Source organism: Nothobranchius furzeri, chromosome 2, assembly GCF_043380555.1.
Source record: "Nothobranchius furzeri strain GRZ-AD chromosome 2, NfurGRZ-RIMD1, whole genome shotgun sequence".
NCBI classification, from domain to species: domain Eukaryota; kingdom Metazoa; phylum Chordata; class Actinopteri; order Cyprinodontiformes; family Nothobranchiidae; genus Nothobranchius; species Nothobranchius furzeri.
In genome coordinates, this window is record NC_091742.1 from 58,266,427 (window position 1) to 58,286,578 (window position 20,152).

Genomic DNA, 20,152 nt, shown 5'->3' on the forward strand with positions numbered 1-20,152 from the left:
GAGGAAGAATAGAAACTATTTGGTAACAAAAGTGTACTATATGTTTAATACAAAAAAGGTATGGAGAAAAATGTACCTTTACTAAAGCTTATACAAGATCCTTGGTCCATAAAAACTATGTCAACGTCTCGTTTTCCATGGGTTTTTCTCTGCGTGTCCCTATGCATCCTTTCACTCCCTTCAACAACAACACACCCAGTCCTCCTTTTAGGATGAAAGAAACACAAAAACCAGTCGAGTTCTTATGGTTGAACCGGAGAACGGCGGTTCCCGGGAAGCAGAGGAGGGGCCGAACGGGACTGGTTTTCCTCCCCAGGCTTGAATTTGTGTTGGATGTGTTGTTGTGGTTCATCACAGCTGAAGGAAGGAAGGTGCTGGTGCTTCTGGGCCTGCAGGAGGCAGGTCCTTAAAGTAACCACAGGAGGGAGGAGGGGGCAGGTGAAGGAGCACTCCTGCTCATTCCCGTGTCGCTCCTTCAGATGTCCCCCGTGTTTGCTCCTTTGTCCCGCCAGGTTTTTTTTCCGCTTCCAAAACGAATCTGCAGCACTTTAGAGTGAGTCAGTTTGTTTCCTATAGTCTGTATAAACCTTACGGTGTATACGGTAACCAACGTCCATGTGCGTTAGGACACCACGGCCGCAGCGGCGGAGGATGAAGACGTGACTCCTGCGCTGGGGGTGCTGTTGGGGCCGTAGACGCCGGGGCCGACCTCCTGGCTGCTGTTGCTGTGCAGGCTGGAGTTACCGGTACGCAGGATGGCGCCGGCGGCGCTGCAGTGCGGCCTGGGTCCCGGCTCCGGTGTGTAGGTGAAGGTCAGTGTGGTGGAGTAGATGATGCCGTCGTTCCTCACCAGCGTGACGGGCACCTGGACCGGCTGCCGCACCCAGCGCCAGCCCTCTCTGAAGGCCGAGATGTCAGGCACCACACACAGCATGCTCTCTGCACACCTGGGGCGGGGGGGGGGGGGGGGGGGGGGGAGATAAGGACACACAGTTCAGCCTTCTTCTAGGAAAACAGGGACCATTTTTAAAAACCCGCCCCCTGCTGGGACCTCGACTGTTAACGGCAGAACCAATCAGACACATGCCCACCTTCTGCCCAATCAAGATCCACTCCAATCAAACGCGCCTGTTTGGTCTGATTGCAACACTGAAGGAGAACCCTACTTAACGCACCTGTACATGGTCTCAGCCTCTACGTCTCCAAACCAAACCCGCAGATTAGGAGTGAAGTTCTGTCCCGTCAGCTCCAGCATGGCCACGTCTCCTCCGCCGTTTAGCTGCAGACAGGAAGTAGAGATCAGTGAATCTGCGGTGCGACACCTGCGGCGTCTCCTCCTCGGCGTCTCCTCCGTCTACCTGTAAGCTCTCCACCACAGGCACGGGGGTGACGGGGGAGTGGACCGGGCCCATGCCCTCGTAGAACGTATATTCAGCCTTGTCTGTGCTGATGATTGTCCAGGAGGCGCCGTCGTTGATCATCTCCTTGTTTGGTTCTTTGGGACAGGGCGTGGCCTGTAGGAGGAAGGAGAACATCTAAAGTGAACCGGACAAAAAAATGACCTACTTTGTGTTAAAGTTAGAAATAAACATCATCTTCTTTACTTGTTCCTGAACGGCCTCAGCTCAGAGAAATAAGGTTTACTAGTGAGCTAACGGCTGGTCTTTTAAACGCTCCAATCTCCATGAAAATCACACGTCAATGCAGAAAATTAGGAGATATAAGCTGTTCCTGAGACCCCGACCTGAAATTAGGGTCCACATAGAACGTCAATGTCCTTGCATTTTTGTTACGTCAATTAGTTCTGTTCAATGAAGAAAATTCTCCTTCAGATTTTGGTCTTTTTATTTTGCACATTTTGTATAAAAACATTAAAAAACCAAAATAGTAAAAATAAAAATAAATAAAAATAAAATACACAATTTGTTTCTAAAACAATATTTTGAGCTCCTACTGGTCCCCAAAAACTGAAAACTTCCTATTTTGAAACATTATTCTGCGAAATTCTTAATAAGCCAAGTTTTAGCCGAATGAACAGCTTCAGTTTGGAGAAACAGAGATCAGTTAGGATCAGCCATTTAAAACATCTTCGTCCTTTATAGTTGTGTATGAAAATGCAGTCTTTCGTACATTTCATGGAAATTCTGGCAGGTTTAGAATGAAATTCCAAGTAAGTAGCTAGCTGAAAATTCCCCGACCCATTCCCGTTGAGATAGAAAAAATAAACGAGAAACAGAGTTTTATTATGAACCACTTTTGCGTGAGCTAGTACGAAACCTTTGAAATAAAACATGTTTAAAGATGACAAAGTCACTTGTCACTGGCCCCGCCCCGACTAGTCGTTAGCTTATCAATCAGGTCAGAACTAATCTCTGTCTCTCCAAAATGAGGTTTTTCAAATCCAGCTACAACCAGTCACCAACTCTGAATTATCCCTTAAAAACAAACTTTGGACCCAGTGAGTTCTGACTAGCCGTTAGCTCATCAGTCCTGTTGGACACAAACTCTACTTCTCCTCACTGAGGCCGCTCAGAAAGCGTTCTAACACAACTTTAGCAAAGAAACATCTTGTCAGGTGAAATAAGACACGGACTTGAAACTGGATGATCCTTTCTTGGGAAAGGCACAGGTACATGCGCTCCGTGTCCTTCAGGTAGAAGGCACATTTGTGGAGCTGGGACACCGGGTCGTCTGCGTCCAGCAGCGCCGTCTGCTTGTCCACTTTGCGGATAATCTGAAATTACAACAGGAGGGGAAAAAATAGAGGGATTAACCCACTGAAGGAGGAAAAACAGGAAGAAAATATAGTAATGCAGTGACTAGGATTGAGGTCAGAACAAAAATGAGGTATTAAGGGGGAAAAAAAAGAGTTGGACATAAAAATAGATGGAAGAAGAGAGAAAATGTCTCTGACTGCTCAGAAGAACATGAGTCAGTGTGTGACTAAAAGAACAGAGCTGTGTTTGTCAGGAAATTATTCTTTAAATTACAATAAGCAGCTCCTCTCTGAGTGTGACACACTTCCGACCTTTTACACAATAAAGAAAAAACTCATTTGGTTCGTAATTTAAAAAAAAAGATGAAACAAAATCTGGAGCTAAAGTAAAAAAATAAATAAATAAACGGCACAAATATTTAGATTTTTGTGCGTTTGGGATGATTTTCTCTTAAATCCTTTAACTGCAGCTGTTTTTTGTCTCCTTAATCCTGTCTGATTGTGTTCATCTGACACTTGGGGGTGTTTGTTCGGTTTTTACCAGTCTGGGCAAGGCCATGCCAGTGACGGAGCACACCAGCTTGACCGTCTGACCGTAGTGGATGTAACCGTCTCTCACAGTGAACTCCTCTCCTTCTGACTCCTCGTCGTCCACTAGAACACAAAGCAGACGTCCGCACTAAGCTCACTGCCGCCTCTGGCTGTAGAAAAAGAAAGCGGAGCGACTCTCACAAAGGTGGATGTAGAATGCACCCCACTGCTGGGAACTGGCGTGGAAGTTGCCGCCCTCCACGTGGAGGTAGCGTGTGCTGACTGTTTGGGAGCGCAGCCGGTTGAACAGAGCCACCTTGGTCCCTGACGCGATGCACACTGCAGACAGGAGCAGAGAGTTAACACACAGTGGCTGCTTATGTAAAGATGGTCACTGTTCTCAGATCAGTGGCTGTAATTGTAACGACTCTGCCCTCTAGTGGTTAGCAGCTGCATCATCGCTAACGTGCATAATCCAAACACTCAGTTGTAAAGGTATATAAGCGGTAAAAACATGAGCAACAACAGGAGCTCTTGGTTTAGCTCGCAGCTAAAGCAGAACACTGCATAGAGCTGCGTTCACAATAGCTGGATTTATAAACCCTGTTTATAAACAGTGTTTCCACCTCCATCCAGATTGAAGATTAATGACCAGCACTCACAAATGGGACTGTGGTTAAAAAGTAGAGACGCACCAACACCAGGTTTCTGTCAAACTAATAAAAGCTCTTATATGCGAGTACTTTCCAATACTAAATACCAATACTGCTTAAAATTTACTTATAGTTTTTTTTTACTTTATTTTTATTAGGAACATTAAACAAACTTTAAATGTAAAGAACTAGTATATAAATACTCTATTATAATACTTCTGGGGAGAAAAAGAAGAGTTTTTATAAAAAAAAGTGAAATTGCAGAAGCATCTTGCAGTCAGTGTAGAGAAAAATTTAGGAGCAGTATCTTGTAAAGACGAGAAGCTTCCTCGGAGAACAGCACGATCCCGTGTGATTTGGTGGTTTATGCAATAACACAAGGTGTGCAGTTTTTTTTCCTGTTCTGTGAACTCTGCTATGGAGGTTTCACAGATAATTACATACTTTTATTTTCTCTGGCTAAGCAACTACAAGTCTGAATATGACTATTATTTTGAAAGTCTGCTTTCGTGTTCAACTTCCTGTCAGGCCGATCTGAACTGCCGAGCTTGTGGAAGCGTGGTGCGTAACCAACAGATCTGGAGCATATGTTTAGCACAGAGGCAATGCAACACTGTACGTGTGAGGGGTGTGGTCAGAGCCCCCTAAAGCTTGGTTTACGCGTCCGCGAGGTCCGCACGGCTCCGCGTGGCAAACTTGCGTCATTTTAACAACCACGCCCCTCCAACGCGCCTCCGCACGGCCCAAACTTTCCGCACCGCACACCTAGGAAATTTTCTAACCACGCGGACGGTCGGACGCGGAAAAACATGACGTACTGGCAAGAACTAGTATGGCAGAGTTCGTAAATACAGACATTTGTATGATTCAGCTCTCAAAGATCACCGTGATCAACATTTTGTTAATAATTCTTGGAGAGAAATAGCTCGCACTGTCAGAAAAGACGAGGACGTTGTCAAAAATGCTGGAATGCCATGTTGTAAACAACAGCAATGTTTACTTCTACTATGGTGTAGTGATGGATGCATGCCGTAGAGCTCCATGCTGCCCCCTACAGTTTGGGAGAATATTGGCTCACCGCAGAGACAAGCTGCATGAACCATAAACGCTGCGAGTTGTGAAGCGCGTTCCATCCGCAAGCCGCATCACCAAGCGGAAATAAATGCATCAAGCATAAACCAAGCTTAAGTGTTAACAGTGCTTGTGGTCAGCTAGTCGTCCGTTTTAAATGTGGTAAACCATGAGTCAGGAAACTGGTTGATTTGAGTACTTTAGTCTTGTTGGAGGATCATTTTAAATCCTTTTGTAATTAAAACATTGCTTGATTTTGATTGTGCGCACTAGGAGTCTAATGATATATCGGACCAACATTTAACGTTTTTTATACATCGGCCCATTTAAAGTCAGGCAAATCGTCAGGCAGCCCTATGCTGCTGCAGAATCTAACTTAAATATATTTTTATGTTCAGTAATATCATCTGCATAATAAATACTCTAAATTAAGTTCACTTAGGTGTCTGACTTTAACATTGAGCAGTGCACAAAGTTAAGATTTAACAGTTATTAGAGACTGAAAATAAGGTGGAAAATGTTTACATATCGGCCACAAAAATTGGCCCATAAAAATCTCCAGTGTGTGTCGGCCATAGGCTAACCATGTCTCCTACATATCGGCATTGGTTTCGGCAACAGAAAAACCAATATTGGCTGTTTAGTGCAAACGCCTATTTGTGTTAAGCCTCAGTCCTTCGTTTTAAACCCACGAGAGGTTGCAACAGCGGATCACGTTCATTTAAAGTGCATTACTGCTGCTTAATGAGTTATGCTTGGTTTATGTTTGACGCAAGTACAATCCACGTGCGAAACGAGAAGCACGTCAAAACCGGCTCCGTGACCTAGTGGTAGAGTGTCCGCCCTGAGACTGGGAGATCAGGGTTCGATTCCCGGTCGGGCCAAACCAAAGACTTAAAAAAATTGGGACCCAACGCCTCTCTGCTTGACACTCAGCAATAAGGGTTGGATTGGGGGGTTAAACTACCAAATGGTTCCCGAGCGCGGCCGTGTCTGTAGCTCACCGCTCCCCCAGGGGATGGGTCGAATGCGGAGAACAAATTTTGCACACACACATCAGTGTGTGTGACAACTGACGGGACTTTAACTTGCAACGTTTCCGGTTCCTTCCTACCTTCTGCAACTTGTGCCCGCTGTGAACCGTCATTCTCCCAGACTGTAGGGGGCGGCATGGAGCTCTACGGCATGCATCCAATACTACACCATAGTAGAAGTATAAATCAGTGTTGTTTACAACATTTTTTCACTTTTCCGACCGTGACAGCAAATATTAACAATATTTTGATCACAGTGATCTTTATGGGCCGAATCATAAAGATGTCTGTACTTACGAACCTCCACCACTACAAGTTCTTGCCAGTCCGCCGTGTTTTTCTGCTGCGTGGCTAGAAAATTTCCTAGGTACGCGGTGCAGGAACTTTGGGCCACGAGGAGGGCCATGGTTGCTGGCCTTGCGGACCTTACCAGCGCGTCAAGCATGAACCAAGCTTCAGAGGGCTCGTGTGAACTCTGTGTCCTAGAGAAGCTCCCACCACCCTGATATCGGGGCACTATTACGAGGAAAAGTAGTATCGGCCCGATACCGGATGGTGGTATCAAGCATCGTGCATTTGAAAAAATATTTAAAAACTCAAATTTATAGCAACAGAGGGAGGATGGAGCCATTACTAGAAGAGACCACTAAATGACGATCATGCGAAACCCTTTAGAAAGGGTTTAGCACCGATAGCACCTAAGCCAGAGGAGCTCTAGTCCCACAGGAAACACACAGAACAAAGACATGAACTCACAGTCGGCGTTTTTCAGGGACTGCTTCTTTTTGGAGGGTTTAGAGATGACCTTGATCCTCTTGCTGAGGAAGACGCCAATGTCGGCGCTGTTGCCGTAGAACATCTTGACAGATAACATGAAGTGCTTTCTCTTGTCGGAGTCGGATATGTACAAGGTTTTGGCTGTGCAAAAGTTCTGGTGAGGAGGAAGAAGAAACACACAGATGCACTTTCTGACTCATATTTGATGTTTCCTGCAGAACTGTAACTAGTTTCTACACGGAGCCGTTTGTAAACATAACATCTGAGGAAAAATAAAGCCTGAAAACTTTTCCAGAGGAATGTCTAAAATGACCCCTCACCAGCGGGTAAACGCATGTTTCTGTGTGTAATTAAACAACCAACAAAAGCTTTTGGGGTGATTTGTACCTTTCCCTCTAAGTTGAGCTGCTGCATTTCTTGGTCGCTATTGCCGATGCCGATGAAGGCACACGGCTGCGTCTCCTGGTCCGAGCAGCCGTCTCGCTCCATCTGCTCCTTCTTTTTCTTCCAGCCGCTGCCCATCAGGTACACACAAGGAGGGGGGCAGAAAAACCTGGAAATGAGAACACACACCGCTTGTTTTTGTTTGAGCACATCACAATTACGTTTGTTTATTTCAATTTTAAAAAGAAATTGATTTTTTGCCTCTTCTATCAACAATTAATGTAAATCTTCGTCTCCACCAGTAGAGGGCAGCCTCGCACCAAGTTCAAACTAGTCAAAAATGAATGAAACATCAACAAATTCAACTTTATTGAGACATCTAACAGATGTTAACAGATCAAACCAACAGAGACGAGTAGAAGAACCTTTCCTCCGTTTTAAAGACGTTCTGCTCCCCTCTTTAAAAAATAAGCCTAAAAATCCAGGAAGAAGAACATAAGGCATGAGCTGGATGTGTGTGTGTGTGTGTGTGTGTGTGTGGGAATGGAGAGCAACCTGTTTCGCAACAGCAGTGTCTGTCTCTGTGGGTAGTTGTCTACTTTCAGCTCCTATAAAAAGCTCAGACAGCGAGAAGACGGGAGACGATCTCCTGCACCCACTTTCGTTTTTTTTTCCTTTGTCAGAAAACTTGTTAAAAGACAGGAAAAAAAAGTACAAGAAGAGGTGTGAGACGACTTCCACGTTCTGATAAAGTTAGTGTTTGATGAAAACTGTTGAACGCAACTGGAGAAATCTCCAAATATCATCTCAGCTCATCTTGGCTGCTTCAAACTCTCAGCGGCGTTTCAGAGTTAGACAGAAACCTGATGAGGTCACGAGCAGCGGTGCTGCGGCTCGGCCAAAAACACCATCAGAGGATGGAGAGAGTGGAGGGGGGGGGGGGGGGGGCTATAAAAAGATTTTGAGGTAGAGGGGTGGCGGGCGAGTTACAGGAAGGGTTTGAGTAAGAAATGATGAGTTCAGCGAGGTGTTGCAACAGCCGGAGACCACAGAGGCGAGCGCTGCGTGGAAATGAAAACGACACCTCCGTGACCTCTGAGACCCGACTCTCAAACCCTTTACAGTTTTGTCAGAACATTTGCTCTGGCGGTGCTCGTCTTTTAGCCGCCTTCACCTGAAGGACAGCTCACACTGAAAAGGTCAAAGATCTTTTCCTCCTCAGCTAGAAAAACGCACAGGGATCCCAGAGATCCCTGATAGTAAGCTCCTACTCTTCTCTGATACCGCTGCTGATTACGGGTCGGGATCCCGTAGGAGTGTTTCTACTGCAGAGCAGTAACCAGCACCCCTGCCTCACAATGGTTTATACCAGCAAACCAGCCCTGTCTCCTGCAGTAGCTTCTGATAGAAAACAGTCGGTGAAACTCTAGGATTAGAAATTCCTGACAGATTTACATCACACTGTCACTTAACACTCATGGACTCACCCATCTTGGCTCACACAGGGAAAGGTTGTTGGTTTAGCGCCCAGGAAATAGCAAAGAATGTCTCGACTAGTAGAAGCTAACCATTAGCATTAGCAACTCCACCACACAGCAGAACTCCTCCAGGCTTGTGTTATTTGTGGAGATAAAACGTCAACGTTGCAAAGCAAACAGAGTTTGTGGTAGAGTCATTTTGCTGTTAGCCAATCAGAGGAGATATGTGGAGACACCTGGAAATAAGAGTCCAAATCCTGCTGCCTGAAGCTACTCCACCCCCATACACACACACACAGAGTGCGACTCACAAGGCATTTTTACAGGCAAACTTCATCACCACCATTGCTGCTGCCGCCACACACACACACACACACACACACACACACACACACACACACACACACACACACACACACACACACACACACACACACACACACACACACACACACACACACACACACACACACACCATCTGGACTCTGCACTGAATCTTTTTTTCATAACAGTCAGAAACTGTCCAGAAAGCCACGGAGGTCTGATGAAATAAAAGACCAGGCTCACCTTTTCTCATTGCCGTAGGATTTCTGTGCGACTTTGGCGTGCAGGATCATGACGGTTTGGTCCCCTCGCTCCTTCAGATAATTCCTCATCGCTTCTCTGCAACACAAATTACAAAGAAGAGAGAGAAAGGCTTATTAAGTTGTGTTTTTATCTAAGTGATGTTTACCAAGCTGGCCGAGATCAGGGCCCGAACCCGTAACGGCAGCTCCAAACATGGAATCGGAACATAAAGACTCGCATTCAGTGGACTCACAATAACCTCACAACTACTTTCTGAGCATGATCAGCTCGCCAAATACTTGTGTTCTCCCCCAGATGTGTCCATCTGAGAGGGGGGGGGGGGGGGGGGGGGGGCTGAACTGTTAACTCTTGGCTCAGAGGGAGAAGGGGGGAGATGGAGAGAGAAATATGGCTGATAGGGGGAGAGAAGGAAAAGAAAACAGCAGAGTTCAACATCTAAAAACAACAGAGCTGAGCTCACCAGCAGACTCGTCGTTTCATGACTACATGTTGCAAGTTCCACGCTCCAGTTACTCTTCCTACACACACACACACACACACACACACACACACACACACACACACACACACACACACACACACACACACACACACACACGCACACGCACACGCACACACACACACACACGCACACACACACACACACACACACGACTGATACTGAGAGACTGTTTTGGATTTTGCACAATAAACGCACGAACACTAGCACACCTTGACTCCATCTACACACAGGCACAGATGTCGGTGACACCTGACACGCTGGGTGCTCGCAGGCCAAAAACACACCATCTCTCTCACACACACACATGCACGTATGCACGCACGCACGCACACACTTTACAACAAACATTAAAACAGTTTCATATTTATTTATTTTACTTTCTAGATTTTTTTGCCTTAAAACAAATCTTCACTCATCGTTTAATTTTAAATTTTACATTTTCTAAAAAGAAAGGGAGCAGTAAAAAATTCTAATCAGGAGAAAGAGCTAACCTGTTAACCAAACGAGTCAGAGCTGTAAGCACCAGTCGCACTTCTGGTCATGACCTAAAGCTTTGTGCTGCAGCGAGTTCCAAACGAAGGCATTACAACCAACCACAGACCCCGCTCCGACACGGCCGCTCGTCATGTAAATCAGTACCTGATCAAAACAAGCTGCGGTCTAAAGGTTTATGAAACGGTGTTTGTACAAACTGATATTTAAATATTGAGGTTGGAGCTTTAGAAAAGTATTCATGATGCTTCAAACGGAGGTCCTTCCGACTCCACAGAACACCACCGCAACATTGCACACGGTCCGGTGGCGTAGATGAAGGTTTTACAGTAGCCTACAGAACCTTAAATATATGGTTTTACTTTGGTAACTACTCTGATTTCATTCACATTTGGCCCCTACTGCTCCCAAAGCGGTCTCACATTTCTCTGGGAAGGGTTTCAAGTGGCACCAACGGCGATACGTTCAAAAGCCCAGGAACACAAATGAAAGACCCTATGTGTAGTGCTGGGCAATATGGCCTCAAATCAATATCACGGTTTACTGGGCAGTTCACTTCAACAATGATCCGGAAAAGGTGGAAAAGTTTGGATGTAGCCTTATAAAACAACAAGCATGACTGTTTAAAATCATCAAACCCTTTAATAATGGCCTAGTTTTTATTTTAACAAGTGCAATTCCATAAAATTTCATTGTTTCACAGAAAACACCATAAAGTCACATGGTTGAAGGAAAACGGGGACACCATAACATTGAGCTGTACTAATGCTGCCAAGATCAACCAATTAGTCGTGAGTAGGGTTGGGCATCGAGAATCAAGCATTGATTGGAACCGGTTCCAACTGTTCATTTTTCCCGGAATCGCTCGTTTTTTATTTCCATTCCTAGAGTGCCGACGGAAGAGGAATCCGCGGCTGATCTCCGTGAAAAATAAACGTGATCTGCAAATTGTGATCAATGCGTTTCAGAGCTGATCACACCAGCTGTCTGTGTGCAGCAGCGAGTCCCCCCTCCCCCACCCAGAAATAAACAAACACGTCTGCCGAACTTTTACTCCGTGATGTAAACTTTAACTCCTGCAGCGTAGAGGAAGCTTGTTACATACGTCAACACGGTGGATTTAATAGAAGCTTTAAAGAACAAACTCTGGATGGTGTGAGGTGAGTTTGTCTCACTGCAGAAATAAAAACACACACGGAGCGTCAGCAGTCAGACACAGCCGCTCAACAACACTCGTGTGTGTGTGTGTGTGTGTGTGTGAGCGTCAGAAGGCTGAACAATAACCTGTAGAATAATTAAAGTCATCATGCTAGAGCAGCTTCTCTGTGGTGGACCACACCAGCTTCTGCCACAATAAATAATAATAATAATAATAATAATAATAATAATAATAATAATATATCACACACAAAGTTGTGAACATTTTAATTTCCTTTCTGAACTATTTCTGTTGAGTTTTAATGTTTAAAATCTGTTAGATTGTTACTGACAGCAGCTACATTTAAGTTTCACTTCCTGTTCTGACTGAATGCTGCTGCAGCATGGAGGTGTAGTTCTCAGTCATCCTGGACATGATCATCCTGAGAGTTTTAGCTGAAAACAGCTGCACGTTTCTGGATATGTTGGAGACATTTAGCCTCTCATCCTAGAGGCTTCTTCCAGACTTTGGTTGTGGTCAGAAACAAACACACTGGTTGTGCTGCAAGTCTTTTTCTTTTTTTCTCCAAAACACGTTTTTGTCTAAATGAAGGTGATGTTGTTGTTCATAGAGTTAAAATTCATGTTGAAGTTAAGATTATTTCATCAAGTAGGACCTGTGGTTAGCTGGCTCATGTAAAACATGTCATGTCTTGAAAGAATCGGAATCGGGAATTGATAGGAACCGGAATCGAAACGAGGAACTGGAATCAGAATCGTTCAAAATCAAACAATGCCCAACCCTAGTCGTGAGTACATCCAGTCCGCTAACATAATAGTTGACAGCTAATGTGGTGATCAACGGTATGGTTTAAGTTTTTAAACTTTGTTCTCTCAGAGCTGCCACTGCTTTATTTACCTTTCTACCCTAGAAGCACACGCAGTAGTGGCATTTGGGTTCAAGCGCGGCTTCAGAAAAGCCCAAACAGCATCATGGCACAGCGACAGAGTGTCACGTTACGGGGATTGTTAGGACCCAAAATGCAGATTACCCAGATGACAAGAGGCAGGAGTTTATATAAGAATAAATCCTTTTATTGGTAGGATGAAAACAAAAAATAAATCCAAGGGCAGGGAGCCAAAAATCCAAAAATCCAAAACCAGAAGACCAAAAGCTCACCTAGAGCACAAAACTGGGACGAGACACAAAGCTCACACAGAGCTTCAGAGAACGCTGACATACAAACAACAGACCGACAAGACACTGAGACAAGACAGGGCTTAAATACATTGGGGCATGATGGGAGGCAGATGAGCTGCAGGTGTGTGGGGAGAGGACCAGGTGAAAGCAATACTTAATCAGGGAGGGAACTCACACGACCTAAGAGTAAAACCTAAAAACAAGAAAAGCAACCACATAACTAATATTCTGAAGGGAAGGAAAACTACAAAGACTGGTGGGACAAAACATACTAAAGAGACTGATAAAATGAAAAGCTGAAACTATAAACACTGCAGAGGGGTGACTGGAGAAGACTAAAGGAACACAGGACCTGAGAGATATATCTGGAGGGCTGAAGACCAGAGGACACATGAGGAACACAAAGAGACACAGACCACGACACAGAGCTCAAACGTTTGGGATCACTTCATAAAATGCTTCAAAGACAAGCATGTGTGATGCAACACCTGCAAGGTAGAACGTGCCTTCCATGGCAGGGTGATGCATAAGCATTAGCCTATAGCGATAGACATTAACAGACATACAGATGTCAATCTCTGAGCATGCACGCGTGTTTGAGGGCGTACCGGCTGATGCAGGTGGCTGTGGTTTATTTTCTGTTCTTCTTACCTCTGCTTTGGAGGTGTCACGGGATATTAACGTTTTGTTTTGACTAGTTAAGCAACAGGATATATCTGCACACGAAAGCTAGAGGATGCTTTACACTGCTCCCATGTTTGAGTTTCCATCTGACCTGACATGAACTGTTGAACGTGATGCACTCTGGAAGTGTAGCTCGTACAAAATAGACCATTAGCGTAAATTTACTGGAGCAACATGAAACGATGCTTCCCCTCCACACCTGGTTCAAACAAACAAGCTGACTAGAACTGTGGCTACTAGCTGTGCATTTCGCTTCGTGAAATAGTGGAATGTCTGAGTAACTTTACAAGAGCTAATGTTTTAATTTACTACGCAACCTAGCATTGCTCTTGAATGGATGACTTTTAATAAATACAAACAAATGTCCCAACAGCTGCCTAAAAAGCCACAATTAACGCATGAACTGACTAGTCGACTAATCCAGTGTATCTCAAATAGTGGGGCGGGGGGTGGGAGATCTATAACAGCTTTATTTGGAAAGAACCTTTGAGATTTGTGTCTATTTGCTGTTGCTGGTTTTAGAGCTGAGCGATATATCGATAATTTTAAAAACATCGATTTAATTTTTAAACAAGATATAAGATGGCTTTATATCTTTATATCGATACACCGTAAATCCTCTAATACAGGCCCGGGCCTGTATTTGACTGAAGCTCATCAAGCTCCAGGCCTTTATTGGAAGGAGGGCCAGTATTAGAGGCAGGCCTCTATTTCTATTTGAGCAAAATGAACTAATGGTTCGCTGGAGTTTTTGACAATTAAAATTGCGCCCACATTTTCAAAGTTAAACACATTTCTTTTAACAACGGTAGTTCCTGCTTCAACCCTCTCCCCTCTCCCCCTGCGCTGCGGCCGCAAACTCACTGATGCGCCTGCAGCCTCTCGGAGTTCCTGCTGCTCTAAACATTAAAATAATTATTTCATTTTCTGTTCCTCACTTCTGATTACCTTCAATGGTGTCTGTTTGTTGCAACCACCAGGTACAAAAACTAACTTGTTTTTATTTGACTATTTTTCTGTACTGCTTGTTTATTATCTTCCTGCATCTCCTCTCAATCCTAAAGAAAAACTGCTACCTGGGTTCATATATATTCACCTCATGAGTTACCTTTGAACTGCAGTTTTAAAAGATCTACCGACCGCAAAAACAGCGGAGTGCTCGCTGCTTACCGGCCGCATCAGTGAGATGCGTCACCGGAGGACAAGGTGATGCGCCCAGCTCCACAGCAGCGAAACGCATCAGGCACAAATAAAAGAATAAAAGACAGAAAACATAACAGGAAATGAGCCGACATGAACGATCGCGTGTTAAATTTGTTTTTGAGGTGGCAACACCTGATTTGATAATGTTACTGTGGCCGTGCTCAGGATGCAGATGTCTGGATCGCGTCAACAATCAGAGCTTTGCATGCGCAAGTTTGTTAAGGTTAGGATGGGGGTGAGGGGAAGGTTAAATTGCAAGAGGGTAAACGTCACAATTTGGTTAAATGTCCGTTTTACGGCGGGTGTCAGTACCAACGCTCTGGCACAGCGCGTTGCCTCCTGACGCGCAGGAGCTTGTCACCTGCTGACAGCAGGCTGCTGTCTTTTCCGAGGGCTGCATCTTGCCGGTCATTATCACGTGACAGCGACTAGTCGATGACAGGCATAAAAAGTCACTATAGTGAAGTCGACTAGTTCATACAACCCCTATTGCTCCCCAGAGTGTTCTGCAGCATAATCAGCACGCTCTCTTTGAACTTGATATCAACTTTTCACCTCCTCTTCGTCTCCGCATGTTTAAAGTTACCCTCGCGGTCTATCACTGGCAAATCAAAAGTGAGACGGATGACACAACCGCCCCCCCGTGGTACTTGCTTGTTACCACATTCCACCCGGCCACAATAAAAAATGGCCATTATTCACCTCCGCCGACTCCGACACTGGCCAAAATGTGATACCCGGCTGTTAACTGAATACAGGCCAATATTAGAGTATTTACGGTAACTGGTCAAACTGCTATGCTAGCGATTAGCCTCTATGCTAGCGACATGTTGCTCCATCTCTACGCGGCTATTACGTGTATTCTCACAAGTTTGCTCAATCTGAGAGCCTCTGAGTAAATGTGCTGCTCTAAACTTTGCATTTGGCGTCCTGGTTTTTAATTATTTGGGGACGTTCAACGCCAACGGAGTTCTGTTTTCCATCCTGCTTGTGCGGGGTGACGAGCCAAACCCCTCGCCTGTGGAATCAGGAAACATCTACGGATAGCTGGAGTGGCCAAATTACCTCAAACGTATTGTAAGGGTTTGAATAGTAAACTATAGGGTTAACGTTTTATTTTGAAGGCTAGCTTAACGAGTGAGAAATATTCCGTTTTTTTCCATTCTGGTTTGCTATGCTAGTAAATACTCCGTTACAAGCGATTCTGTTGAAAAAGTTAAAGAGTTTGCAAGGTGTGGGTTACGGCGACAGTTGCCCGAAAATAATACTCATAAAAGAGCAACCAGAGACTGAGTCGTTACAGTAGAATCGCTGATATGAGCCAATACTGTTAGACTCCAGCCATGTTTGCCCTGATTACTAATAGCTCCACGGTGCATGACCCATGTGACCTTCAGTAGATGCAATTACATCATCATACATTTAGTTTAACATGATACGATTTTTTTCTCAGGACAAGAAATATACGATATGGCCACCTCTGGATGAAATTTAAATGTTTTACATTAATTATAAACATATAATTAAAAAGTGCCTGTGGGACATTTGATACACATGTGTGTGTGTGTGTGTGTGTGTGTGTGTGTGTGTGTTAGCAGACTGCTGTTCCAGAGAATAGGCATTAAGGTTAAAGTTTGACAAGAATAAGACATTTTTATGCATTTAATCTACTGATTTATGTATAAAATTTCTCAAGACAGCTTGAAGTGAGTTATCTTGTGAATATTTTACAGGAGGAAAAATATCGAGATATATATTGTATATTGGAATTCAGCAAAAAGATATCGAGATACAAGTTTTGGTCCATATCGCCCGGCCCTAGCTGGTTTAATCGTGCAATGGAACATCAGAATAATCAAGTCTGTCATGACTCAAGCTCAGAATTGGTATTCAAAGTGACGATGTGTATTTTCCCTGGCAATAGGGGGCATTATATATAGGGCTGCAGCTATCGAATATTTTTGTAATCGATTACTCTATCGAATCTTTTTTTCGATTAATCGAGTACTCTAATAAATTACCCTTTTGTGTTTGTAAAGCTTTATATCATATATTGATGAGCCAAGATGGCGCCGAGTATGGCTGCCTCGTCGCGAGCTCCACCAAGTTCCAACATTACACGCTCCATACTGTACATTAATGCCACTGTTTTGCACATACCAACCTCTGTGCATTTTATATCTCTTATCTTATTGTTTACTTTATTCATTTGTATACTTAGATTAGCCATTTTTATATTTTACTTGTTTTTACATTACTGTATTTTTGCACAACTCTACTGCTGTGAAGCTCGCACACAAGAATTTACTCGCATGTACTGTACCAGTGTACCTGCACATGTCACGTGACAATAAAAGTGATTTGATTTGATATCAAATAGCATGTTATAATTATGAAAGACCTCTTAAAATGAGCAAGCAATTGCCAGTTATTCAAGTTTTATTCAAAATTAGTTTGCATAACTTCAGCACTTCAACTTTACTTCACAGTAAACAAATGCCTGTGCAAAAAATAAGTAAACCTGAGCCGATTTTCCCCTCGTGCGAGAATCTGCTAGCCTGCAAGCCAGACAAAAACTAGGAGGATAACGCTGCGAGCGGCTGCGGCCCAAACAGAACCAGAACCGCTCACGGCGCAAACAGCTCGCCGGCTGTTTCCCTATTAACACACGTCCGTTTTAATTTCCACACTTTTTTTCTCACACTAACAAGGATTGCCAAAAGCATGTTTGCTGTGGTTTTGTCAAATTATACTGATCACAAAACATGTATTTACTTTCTTTCGTTTTCCTCCGCCACTCATAAATACCCGTGTCCTCCTGCAGAAACCCCGAGGGACAACAGACATCAATAACACAATAAAAAGTCCGACGTGTTGTAAAAACTGCTATTTTTAGCACATTTTAAGTCCGACGTGTTGCTACCAGACGTACGGTGTGAGCTGAAACTGAGCGCTACAAACGAAAAAGTCGCAGAGTCCGCAGAATATATAGAAAAACAGGCTAAAATGCATTATCTTGTTGAGGCTCCGAGTCCGCTTGCAGAAGTGACATTTACAGGTGCTGCAGCACGGAGGATGTGTTGTTGTTAGGGATGAGTACCGAATTCGGTACTTTTTAAGGTACCGACCGAATTCCATAGAACCGACCGAACACCGATTCACGTCATTTCAAACGGTGCCTCGTTTCGGTACTGCCAAGACAGTTGCGCATGCGCAAGAGCGTTATGTCGCCGGTCCCTGCGAGCCCGTTGTAAACAGAGCAAGCATGGTAGAAAGAACGCACGCTAAAGCTTTGGTCCACTTCACTAAATGTGATGGGTAACTGGGTGATGAAACTAGCGACAGACAACGATCTAAGTGAGACATCCTCATCTTAATCTGCTCCAGTAGGTAAATAAAATGTTTAAGATAACGTTACCTTGATTTGTTAGCTTCCGTTTCGCTAATGGTGCGTTCGCTTTCTCCTCGGAACTCCGAATTTCCGACTAGAAGAACATGAACGCGCTCTAAAGTTTGGCTTTACTTTACTAAATGCGACGGGTGATTGGGTGAAGGTAAAACCAGTGACAACGATCTAAGTTTGAGGCATCATCGTTTTAATCTGCTCCAGCAGCTAAATAAACTGTTAAAGATAACGTTAGCTTGATATGTTAGCTTCCATTGCCACCATTGTTATCAGCTAATGGTGCGTTCGCTTTCTCCTCGGAAATTCTAACTTCCCAGTAGGAAAAATCAAATGAAAAAGGACGGCAAAAGGAATGAAGATACACAGTAAATTTAGTTCACAGTAAAGATGTTTGCTTCAGTTTAACTATCAGCTTATAAAACTACAAGGACGATGTTAAAATACAAACTTGTATGTTATTTATCGTGATATTTATCAAATATGGTTATATATTGAGAAAAATATATATTTAATTATAAAAGAGAATTAAAATAATAAACACTCAAAAGTATCGAAAATTGGTACCGTTAAGTACCGGTATCGACTCGTAGGTACCGGGAATTAGTACCGGATCGATTCAAATGTCAAAGGTACCCATCCCTAGGTGTTGTGCTAGGCTAAATCCATTTTACTGTATTTATACTGGACTACGTTTTCCACCTTACGACGTGAAAAATGGTTCCACAACTTTGACATTTTCTGTCTTTTTCGCACTCCACCAGGGTTCAAGTTGTCCGCCATGGCTTAAGAGAAAGTTAAGTTATATTCGCTACTCGCGTGTGCATTCAGTCCAGTGGGCATGTGCGTCACTTATTTCGGTCCGGGTGAAACATGACCCCGGGTGATTGCAAAGCCATGAATTAATTAAATATGAATTAAACGAATCCTCGAGGCAGAGAATTTGACTAGAGGATTTTTTGTACTCGAATTATTCGAGGTACTCGAGGAATCGTTTCAGCTCTAATTACATAGCTAAACCATTGCAAGCAAGCTACATTTTTGTGTTTGAGTAAGACCTTACCAACGGATGGCCATTAGGGTCAAAATTCCCTGAGAGCACAACTTACAGCAAAACAAAAAGCTCATTAGACTCCCTTTCATCACTAGCAACAAGTGACGAGGTAAGCGTATAAAACAACGTTTATGAATGGTATAAGTCTGTTAAAAATCAGTAAATGCATTTTGTCCTCACAGGCTCCCGTAGAAGGAAACAGTGTCTAATATGGTGTCGTCCAGAAACTCAGACCTGCTCCCATGTATTTTAGACTCAACTAAAAATAAATAAAACACAATAAAAGTAACGGGAACACCAGACACACTGGCTCACAACTTCAGCCTTCAAGACTGAAACACACACAGTAAGATGGGAGTATTTTTGCTTATTGTGGCCTTTCAAATACTCCAACATATGCGACCCCTCCACCAAACAAAACTCATAAAGCTACATGGAAAGTCTTCAGTCTATTGACCAACACAAAACCAAACATCGCACAAACCCACAGAACCGTGTCCAACTCTCTGGGACTAAGCCGGCAAACTTTGGTACAAAATCAGTAAATGTAGATAAAATTGTGTATACAACTATAAATAACTCATGCAACAAAAGGAAACGGCAAAAATGATTCAAAATGACAAATAATAAGCATATCGAATTAGGGCTGCTCGATTATGGCAAAAATAATAATCACGATTATGGTGACTGAAATTGAGATCACGATTATTTAGGACGATTTTTCAATTTATGTTGATTTTATTTGTTTTTATTCAGTCATAAAACTGCTCAGGGCACAATCAGGACAAAAATAAGAAACAAGATGATCACTAAAAGAACTCCTGATTCCCAGGATAAAAGGACCAATATACTTATAGCTCATAGTCTATGACCCAAGGGCTATAGACCTTGGTTTAACTCATGTAAGTCTAACCAGTACAGACCCAAATACCAATATCTTGCAAATACTGACAGCAAGAATTATAGAGTGGCATTTATAACAAATAAATGCAAATAAACTGATGTTCACAAAATGTTACATAACATTTATTGAGTCGTGTCAAGGTGCTGTAGCACTGTGTCCTCAGAGAGATTAGTTATCAGCGTGAGGAACTTATTTCTACCTTATTTATAAACTATTTATTTACAGGCCCATCAGTTAATGTAATAATTGTCCCGACCACAGCTGCACCCCCCACCCCCCCACCCCGGTCTCACAGCAATCGGGCAAGCTGCACGTGTGTTTAGCGCGCCGCACGCGCACA

General features: G+C 43.6%; 1 protein-coding gene across 1 annotated transcript in view; it reads right to left on the reverse strand.

The window, feature by feature from the left end:
- Nucleotides 1-486: 486 nt before the first annotated feature.
- rbpjb (recombination signal binding protein for immunoglobulin kappa J region b) overlaps nt 487-20,152 on the reverse strand; it is a 70,365-nt gene continuing 50,699 nt past the window's right edge. The window contains exons 3-11 of the mRNA XM_054747746.2: nt 9,212-9,307; nt 7,170-7,335; nt 6,762-6,936; nt 3,449-3,586; nt 3,258-3,370; nt 2,594-2,734; nt 1,359-1,514; nt 1,176-1,279; nt 487-947 (exon numbers count right to left, since the gene is read on the reverse strand). Coding sequence (XP_054603721.1) covers nt 623-947; nt 1,176-1,279; nt 1,359-1,514; nt 2,594-2,734; nt 3,258-3,370; nt 3,449-3,586; nt 6,762-6,936; nt 7,170-7,335; nt 9,212-9,307 — 1,414 coding nt within the window. The 3' untranslated portion in view covers nt 487-622. The remainder of the gene's footprint in view (nt 948-1,175; nt 1,280-1,358; nt 1,515-2,593; nt 2,735-3,257; nt 3,371-3,448; nt 3,587-6,761; nt 6,937-7,169; nt 7,336-9,211; nt 9,308-20,152) is intronic.